This window comes from Lepidochelys kempii, chromosome 3, assembly GCF_965140265.1.
Source record: "Lepidochelys kempii isolate rLepKem1 chromosome 3, rLepKem1.hap2, whole genome shotgun sequence".
Classification (NCBI taxonomy): domain Eukaryota; kingdom Metazoa; phylum Chordata; order Testudines; family Cheloniidae; genus Lepidochelys; species Lepidochelys kempii.
In genome coordinates this window covers 29,516,579-29,526,309 of record NC_133258.1, presented here as the reverse complement: position 1 = coordinate 29,526,309, position 9,731 = coordinate 29,516,579, and the positions used below count along the sequence as shown (strand labels likewise).

Sequence of the window (9,731 nt, the reverse complement as noted above, 5' to 3'; positions counted from 1 at the left end):
ATTCTCTATGCCAGGTCCAGCTGCATGTGCGCTCTCTGACCTGGAGCTTTCCTGATAGGTGTCAAGGTTCCTTCCCCACTCTGAATTCTAGGGTACAGATGTGGGGACCTGCACGAAAGACCCCCTAAGCTTATTCTTACCAGCTTAGGTTAAAAACTTCCTCAAGGTACAAACTTTGCCTTGTCCTTGAACTCTATGCTGCCACCACCAAGCGTGTGAAACAAAGAACAGGGAAAGAGCCCACTTGGAGATGTCTTTCCCCCAAAATATCCACCCAAACCCTACACCCCCTTTCCTGGGGAAGGCTTGATAAAAATCCTCACCAATTTGCATAGGTGAACACAGACCCAAACCCTTGGATCTTAAGAGCGATGAAAAAGCAATCAGGATCTTAAAAGAAGAATTTTAATTAAAGAAAAAGTAAAAGAATCACCTCTGTAAAGTCAGGCTGGTAAATACCTTACAGGGTAATCAGATTCAAAACATAGAGAATCCTTCTAGGCAAAATCTTAAGTTACAAAAAGACACAAAAACAGGAATATACATTCTATTCAGCACAGCATATTTAGCAGCCATTTAAACAAAAGAAAATCTAACGCATTTCTAGCTAGATTACTTACTAACAAGTTCTAATACTCCATTCCTGTTCTGTTCCCGGCAAAAACATCACACAGACAGACAGGCCCTTTGTTTCCCCACACCCCCCCTCCCCAGCTTTGAAAGTATCTTGTCTCCTCATTGGTCATTTTGGTCAGATGCCAGCAAGGTTATCCTAGCTTCTTAACCCTTTACAGGTGAAAGGGTTTTGCCTCTGGCCAGGAGGGATTTTATAGTTCTGTATACAGAAAGGTGGTGACCCTTCCCTTTATATTTATGACAGTGTGTTTAAACATGCAGAGCATATCCTGAAAACCCCAAATCACATACTCTGTGGGAGTTCCAAATTGCTCTAGTAAATCACTAAACAAAGCATCAAACCAGGTGTTCAGATATCATGGTGATGGGCATAGAAGCAGAAGCTGGATAGATAGATCATGTAAACTGTGCAGCTAGAGGCTCCAAAACAGTTTTCTTCTGCGGAAGAGAAAAAAATATATAAAAACCTCCTCTCTGAACACTGCCAGTGAAGGGAAGGGAAGGGAAGACCCTCTCTGACGAATCCTCCCAGTAAGGTGGATGGGAAATGAAGACAATGGAGAATTCCCTTGTGACTGATGCTGGTCTGCTAAACATGAAAAAGCTTACAATCTACAGATAAGACACCAAAGGGTGTATTATGATGCCCATTTTATAGATTTAAAACAGGGTTAGAGATTAAGTGATTTTCCCATGGTTTCACAGGTAGTCTGTGGCAGAGGCCTAGACATCCTGCATCCCAGTCACTGGGTTATCCAATAAGCTACCCTTTCCTTCCTCATTTTTCACATATGTAAAAGTGGTTGGATTTCTTAGATATGTAAAACAGATTTTCATGGGGGCTCAGCATGTCCACAGGGGTCTTCCCCATTTGACCAGTGTGGGGTTGATACATCCCGTCACACAGTCATCAAGATTCCCTGCTGAGTCAAGCTATTACAAGCAGGAACTCTGCTCTGCCTCACCTAAGGGTCCAAACAAGCAGTCTATATAAAGAGCTAAGCCTGGTGGCGAGTGGGAGACAGGGGTAGGGGAACCCGGGCCCACCCTAATCCACCAGGTTCCAACCCAGGGCCCTATGAAACCAGTAAACTCCCTATTAAGGTTTCAAGCCTTGGCTCCTAATGCATTTCCTGCATCACTTCCTACCATAAAGCCCATCTCAAGCACCTCCTTGGCTGGCAGCGGCTTGGCATCCCTGTCAGTTTCCATAGTCAGCTGGTCCTCAGCAGCATAGTCAGGCTCCACAGCCTCAGCAGTCTGGAGGTTGGTGGTTCTTTCTGCAGGAGCCTGCAGCACATAGCCTTCCTTCTTCTCAGCCAGCCCCAACTGAGCTGACCTGCCTTCTTTTATCTGTTGCCTCCACCTGGAGCAGGTGCAGCAGAGGCGAGGGGACATGGTCTTTTGGGCCCCCAGTGATCGGTCAGTTTCCATTTGCCCAGTGTGGGATCGATACACCCCATCACACAGATAGAAACTCAACCATATGTTAGCATGTCTACCTGTTTAGATCCCAGGGAGATTCTTGGATCCCATGGTAATGGACAAAGTATGAGAGGCTAGAGAGATATAGACACAATTTACCTTTCATAACCCTGTAAACACAACACTACCAGCTGTCTCATCATCTCCTCTGTCTCATGTAACTTTAGTTTCATTCTTAGCCCTGGTCTACACTAGGACTTTAGGTCGAATTTAGCAGCGTTAAATCGATGTAAACCTGCACCCGTCCACACAATGAAGCCCTTTATTTCGACTTAAAGGGCTCTTAAAATCGATTTCCTTACTCCACCCCTGACAAGTGGATTAGTGCTTAAATCGACGTTGCCGGCTCGAATTTGGGGTACTGTGGACACAATTCGATGGTATTGGCCTCCGGGAGCTATCCCAGAGTGCTCCATTATGACCGCTCTGGACAGCACTCTCAACTCAGATGCACTGGCCAGGTAGACAGGAAAAGAACTGCGAACTTTTGAATCTCATTTCCTGTTTGGCCAGCATGGCAAGCTGCAGGTGACCATGCAGAGCTCATCAGCACAGGTGACCATGATGGAGTCCCAGAATCGCAAAAGAGCTCCAGCATGGACCGAACGGGAGGTACGGGATCTGATCGCTGTTTGGGGAGAGGAATCCGTGCTATCAGAACTCCGTTCCAGTTTTCGAAATGCCAAAACCTTTGTCAAAATCTCCCAGGGCATGAAGGACAGAGGCCATAACAGGGACCCGAAGCAGTGCCGCGTGAAACTGAAGGCGCTGAGGCAAGCCTACCAGAAAACCAGAGAGGCGAACAGCCGCTCTGGGTCAGAGCCCCAAACATGCCGCTTCTATGATGAGCTGCATGCCATTTTAGGGGGTTCAGCCACCACTACCCCAGCCGTGTTGTTTGACTCCTTCAATGGAGATGGAGGCAATACGGAAGCAGGTTTTGGGGACGAAGAAGATGATGATGAGGAGGAGGTTGTAGATAGCTCACAGCAAGCAAGCGGAGAAACCGGTTTTCCCGACAGCCAGGAACTGTTTCTCACCCTAGACCTGGAGCCAGTACCCCCCGAACCCACCCAAGGCTGCCTCCTGGACCCAGCAGGCGGAGAAGGGACCTCTGGTGAGTGTACCTTTTAAAATACTATACATGGTTTAAAAGCAAGCATGTGAAAGGATTACTTTGCCCTGGCATTTGCGGTTCTCCTAGATGTAGTCCTAAAGCCTTTGCAAAAGGTTTCTGGGGAGGGCAGCCTTATTGCGTCCTTCATGGTAGGACACTTTACCACTCCAGGCCAGTAACACGTACTCGGGAATCATTGTAGAACAAAGCATTGCAGTGTATGTTTGCTGGCATTCAAACAACATCCGTTCTTTATCTCTCTGTGTTATCCTCAGGAGAGTGAGATATAATTCATGGTCACCTGGTTGAAATAGAGTGCTTTTCTTCAGGGGACACTCAGAGGAGCCCATTCCTGCTGGGCTGTTTGCCTGTGGCTAAACAGAAATGTTCCCCGCTGTTAGCCACAGGGAGGGGGGAAGGTTGAGGGGGTAGTCACGCGGTGGGAGGAGGCAAAATGCGACCTTGTAACGAAAGCACATGTGCTATGTATGTAATGTTAACAGCAAGGTTTACCCTGAAAGAGTGTAGCCACTGTTTTATAAAATGTGTCTTTTTAAATACCGCTGTCCCTTTTTTTTTCTCCACCAGCTGCATGTGTTTCAATGATCACAGGATCTTCTCCTTCCCAGAGGCTAGTGAAGCTTAGAAAGAAAAAAAAACGCACTCGCGATGAAATGTTCTCCGAGCTCATGCTGTCCTCCCACACTGACAGAGCACAGACGAATGCGTGGAGGCAAATAATGTCAGAGTGCAGGAAAGCACAAAATGACCGGGAGGAGAGGTGGTGGGCTGAAGAGAGTAAGTGGCGGGCTGAAGAGAGGGCTGAAGCTCAAATGTGGCGGCAGCGTGATGAGAGGAGGCAGGATTCAATGCTGAGGCTGCTGCAGGACCAAACCAGTATGCTCCAGTGTATGGTTGAGCTGCAGCAAAGGCAGCTGGAGCACAGACTGCCACTGCAGCCCCTCTGTAACCAACCGCCCTCCTCCCCAAGTTCCATAGCCTCCACACCCAGACGCCCAAGAACGCGGTGGGGGGGCCTCCGGCCAACCAGCCACTCCACCACAGAGGATTGCCCAAAAAAAAGAAGGCTGTCATTCAATAAATTTTAAAGTTGTAAACTTTTAAAGTGCTGTGCAGCATTTTCCTTCCCTCCTCCACCACCCCTCCTGGGCTACGTTGGTAGTCATCCCCCTATTTGTGTGATGAATGAATAAAGAATGCATGAATGTGAAGCAACAATGACTTTATTGCCTCTGCAAGTGGTGATTGAAGGGAGGAGGGGCGGGTGGTTAGCTTACAGGGAAGTAGAGTGAACCAAGGGGCGGGGGGGTTCATCAAGGAGAAACAAACAGAACTTTCACACCGTAGCCTGGCCAGTCATGAAACTGGTTTTCAAAGCTTCTCTGATGCGCACCGCGCCCTCCTGTACTCTTCTAACTGCCCTGGTGTCTGGCTGCGCGTAACCAGCAGCCAGGCGATTTGCTTCAACCTCCCACCCCGCCATCAACGTCTTCCCCTTACTCTCACAGATATTGTGGAGCACACAGCAAGCAGTAATAACAGTGGGAATATTGGTTTCGCTGAGGTCTAAGCGAGTCAGTAAACTGCGCCAGCGCGCCTTTAAATGTCCAAATGCACATTCTACCACCATTCTGCACTTGCTCAGCCTGTAGTTGAACAGCTCCTGACTACTGTCCAGGTTGCCTGTGTACGGCTTCATGAGCCATGGCATTAAGGGGTAGGCTGGGTCCCCAAGGATACATATAGGCATTTCAACATCCCCAACAGTTATTTTCTGGTCTGGGAATAAAGTCCCTTCCTGCAGCTTTTGAAACAGACCAGAGTTCCTGAAGATGCGAGCATCATGCACCTTTCCCGGCCATCCCACGTTGATGTTGGTGAAACATCCCTTGTGATCCACCAGAGCTTGCAGCACTATCGAAAAGTACCCCTTGCGGTTTATGTACTCGGCGGCTTGGTGCTCCGGTGCCAAGATAGGGATATGGGTTCCGTCTATAGCCCCACCACAGTTAGGGAATCCCATTGCAGCAAAGCCATCCACTATGACCTGCACATTTCCCAGGGTCACTACCCTTGATATCAGAAGATCTTTGATTGCGTGGGCTACTTGCATCACAGCAGCCCCCACAGTAGATTTGCCCATTCCAAATTTATTCCCAACTGACCGGTAGCTGTCTGGCGTTGCAAGCTTCCACAGGGCTATCGCCACCCGCTTCTCAACTGTGAGGGCTGCTCTCATCTTGGTATTCATGTGCCTCAGGGCAGGGGAAAGCAAGTCACAAAGTTCCATGAAAGTGCCCTTACGCATGCGAAAGTTTCGCAGCCACTGGGAATCGTCCCAGACCTGCAACACTATGCGGTCCCACCAGTCTGTGCTTGTTTCCCGAGCCCAGAATCGGCGTTCCACAGCATGAACCTGCCCCATTAGCACCATGATGCATGCATTGGCAGGGCCCAGGCTTTCAGAGAAATCTGTGTCCATGTCCTGATCACTCACGTGACCGCGCTGACGTCGCCTCCTCGCCCGGTATCGCTTTGCCAGGTTCTGGTGCTGCATATACTGCTGGATAATGCGTGTGGTGTTTAATGTGCTCCTAATTGCCAAAGTGAGCTGAGCAGCCTCCATGCTTGCCTTGGTATGGCGTCCGCACAGAAAAAAGGCGCGGAACGATTGTCTGCCATTGCTCTGACAGAGGGAGGGGCGACTGATGACACAGCTTACAGGGTTGGCTTCAGGGAGCTAAAATCAACAAAGTGGGTGTCTTTACATCAAGGAGTATTTCAGGCAGGACTTCACGGAGGGTTCCAATAAGAAATGGTGCACCTAAGTTATCGTTCTTATTGGAACAAGGAGGTTAGCCTGGCCTCTGATTGATACATGGCTAGATTTACCTCGCTGCACCTTCTCTGTGAGTGACTGCAGTGTGACCTAGAGGAATGAGTCCCCTAGACAGGGGAGGAGGCAAATGAGTACAAAACAAATCTGGTCTATTTCTTGTTTTGACCCACTCCATCTATCTTTTACATCTTTGGCTGGCAGCAGACGGTGCAGAAGGACTGCATGCCATCCACATCTCATGGCTGCTCGGCAGAAGATGGTACAGTACGACTGCTAGCCATCCTCATCTCTTGCCTGCCTGGCAGAAGATGGTACAATACGACTACTAGCAATCCTCATCTCTTGCCTGCCTGGCAGAAGATGGTACAGTATGACTGCTAGCAGTCCGTATCGCCTGCCTGCTCACCATAAGACGGTTCAATAGGACTGACTGCAGGACTAAAGAGAATGACCTGGTCAAGTCACTCCAAATTTAGTCCCTGCGCCCATGTCTGCCCAGGTGCTCCCAGCCGACGTGGCCAGGAGCACCTCGGACACGACGAGGACGACTACCAATCGTATTGCACCATCTGCTGCCAGAAGGCAATGGGTTGCTGCTACTGTGCAGCAAAGCCGTACCGCGTCTGCCAGCACCCAGGAGACATAGGGTGACGGTTACCTGAGCGGGCTCCATGCTTGCCGTGGTATGGCGTCTGCACAGGTAACTCAGGAAAAAAGGCGCGAAACGATTGTCTGCCCTTGCTTTCACGGAGGGAGGGAGGGAATGGGGGCCTGACGATACGTACCCAGAACCACCCGCGACAATGTTTTAGCCCCATCAGGCATTGGGATCTCAACCCAGAATTCCAATGGGCAGCGGAGACTGCGGGAACTGTGGGATAGCTACCCACAGTGCAACGCTCCGGAAGTCGACTCTAGCCTCGGTACTGTGGAAGCGCTCCGCCGAGTTAATGCACTTAATGCACTTAGAGCATTTTCTGTGGGGACACACACACTCGAATATATAAAACCGATTTCTAAAAAACCGACTTCTATAAATTCGACCTTATTCCGTAGTGTAGACATACCCTTACCATGTTCTACCCTATAATAGTTTGTGCTACCAATCCTCATGCTCTAAGGTTTTCTGTAATTTCAAATGGATTCAGGTTAGTGCAGATTACAACGCAACTGGAATGAAACTGCTCCCATTTTAGATTGCTGCCTTAGCTGTTCAAATTAAGATAACTTTAAATAGAGTTTTGGAAGAATGCCTGGCAAATTTTCTTTTTTCAGTTCAGTTGCTATCATTTGCTTTCTGTGAGGCTCAATCAATGCTTTCTGTGAGGCTCACAGGGTGCCACTCAATCTCATCTGTAATTTGGTTTGCAATACAATACAAATTCTGGAAGTCTATTTAGGTAAATACATTTGTTGTCTGTTGAATGGATGAATGTAGGTACCCTTTCATACAATTTTTTGCATGTCCGCTGTTTAATATAGAAATAGATCCGCCATTTTCAAGGTCTACTTTATCCCCTTTTATTTATACCTTTGTCACTATTTCCACTGGAGAAGAAATTGACTAGAGACATGGAGAAGTATACCCAAATTTCCCAATTTGTAACAAACACTACACTAATTGAAGTGGTGTGAAGTTTAATTTACTAAAATAATAGAATATAGAAATGGAAGAGACCTGTTATGTCACCACGTCCATCTCACTGCCAGTGTACAATATTTCCCTCATTTTGTAGAGCATTGTCCAGCCTCATTGTTAATCTCAGGCATGGGGTTTCTACCACTTCTCTTGGGCATCAAGTCAGCATATTTATGCAGATATTCAGCATAAGTGTTCACTACCTTAATGTCCTTGGATTATTATTACTTTTACCTTTATGAACCACACTAGATAATTCCTTTCCAGCACTGGCATTTGCTTCCTTACACATCTGTTATCATGCCTACCTGCTGTTGCATGAGTAATGATTTACCTATTAAGCTCTTACTATCTTTTCTCGGAAATCAGTTTTCAAGCCATTAATCATTTTATTGCTCTTCTCCAAACACTCTCTGTAAATGTCTTTTTGGAAATGTGCTGCTAAGAACGGAACACAATTCCATAAGCCCAGAGAGGAACTGTGGGCCTCAGCCAAAGCCAATGGAAAAATTCCCAGATATGTCTGATTTCTTTGGTTCAGGCCTTCTAATAACGCTGCTCTGGGCAATGCAGCCCAAAATTAATTTTGCTTCTCTTTTGCACTGCTCTCACTTTGCCAATTCAAGCCTAATTTTGTCTATACCACCCCTATGTCTCTTGAAACGTTATTTATTGTTAGGGCACTCAGAGCTTTTGTATGAGCCACTTTAACGTTAAATCTATATAACCAGTTATTTCTCAGCTTCTGCCCTCCCATTAAGTATAATAATCTCAAAATATTCCACATACACACCCCCACAGTTGTTGGTTTGCATTTTCCAAGGTGAACTTTATTTTGTAACTTTCTGTCCGTATCTCTAACCTGTCTCCTTGTATTATTTCTCTCCTTGATGGTATTTTCTAATTTAGTATCAGTGTGGATTAGTCCCTCTCCCAGATCATTAAGATGTTAAATAAATAAGACTCAACCTAGCACTACATTGCAAGGGCAAGCAATACAAACACACTACTTCAAACCATCAATGTCCTTCTAACAGAGTCTTCACTTGGAACAGAAGGACCATAGGGATGAAATGGAAAGTTTCCATGTTCAGTCATTAGCCTTGCTGCTGAGACATCAACAACATTGCCCACTATAGCAATGTCTCTCTCTCCTCCCCACCACACATGATCAACTTGTCCACTAGGAACTGCACTGAGGCCACTAAACCCATATTATGTAAGCCAACAAAGACACCAGATGGTAACAATTTCTATCAACACCAACCTCAGCTGGATTAGAACCAGCCACCTTTTGGGGACAAACTTGATATTTTATTGCCAATCTCATGAGCAAGCCAAGCTCCCTTCTTCTTCGTTTTATTGTCCCCTGTACTCACTGTGTACCAGAGGTCCTCCCTTTTCCCTTGAGGCATCCTGTGATCTATTACTCAGTATTTTCTAGTGGACTCCTTAGCCATTTGGGCATTTAATTAGTTGAGAGTTTTGTTATATTTACACTGAAATTTTGCAGTTGTTATTTATGGCACAAATAATGTGATCTTTGAATAAGTGAAAATGCCATTGCTTTTTGTTCATTACATTTTTGCTTGCGGTTAGTTAAGACTACATTGGATCTTTTCTTGTATTACCGTTTCATCCCAAGCTGATTGAAGTACTTTGTCCTCCTCACAGAGTACAGTATAGATAATCTAATGGCAATGAGCTTAATCCAGTCAATGCCCCCTGACTAAAAGTACATTACCTTATAAAAACTGAATTTAGTGCTAGTGCAGAAGAGCATCCAAGAGATAGAAGTCCTCTTTTAATTCACAGGAAGGGTACAACCTGGGCACCAGGAATACAAGCAACCCTGTCAAGGGACCACCTCTGAGAGTGGGAGAGTTTTGTTCTGTTTTCATGCTTGTTTCAGTCCGTGACTTCACTGCCATCAGGGAGCACCAAATGTGGAGGTGTTATCTCTTTGGTGTTGATCCCAGTCCACCAGAAATGTG

The 9,731-nt window shown here is 46.6% G+C and overlaps 1 protein-coding gene across 1 annotated transcript; it reads left to right on the top strand.

The window, feature by feature from the left end:
- Positions 1–2,620: 2,620 nt before the first annotated feature.
- On the top strand, positions 2,621–4,368 carry LOC140908136 (uncharacterized). The gene is made up of 2 exons (XM_073335107.1): positions 2,621–3,238; positions 3,827–4,368. Exons 1-2 carry the CDS (start codon positions 2,656–2,658, stop codon positions 4,345–4,347), a joined length of 1,104 nt encoding a protein of 367 aa, XP_073191208.1. The 5' UTR covers positions 2,621–2,655; the 3' UTR covers positions 4,348–4,368.
- The last annotated feature ends 5,363 nt before the right edge of the window (positions 4,369–9,731 follow it).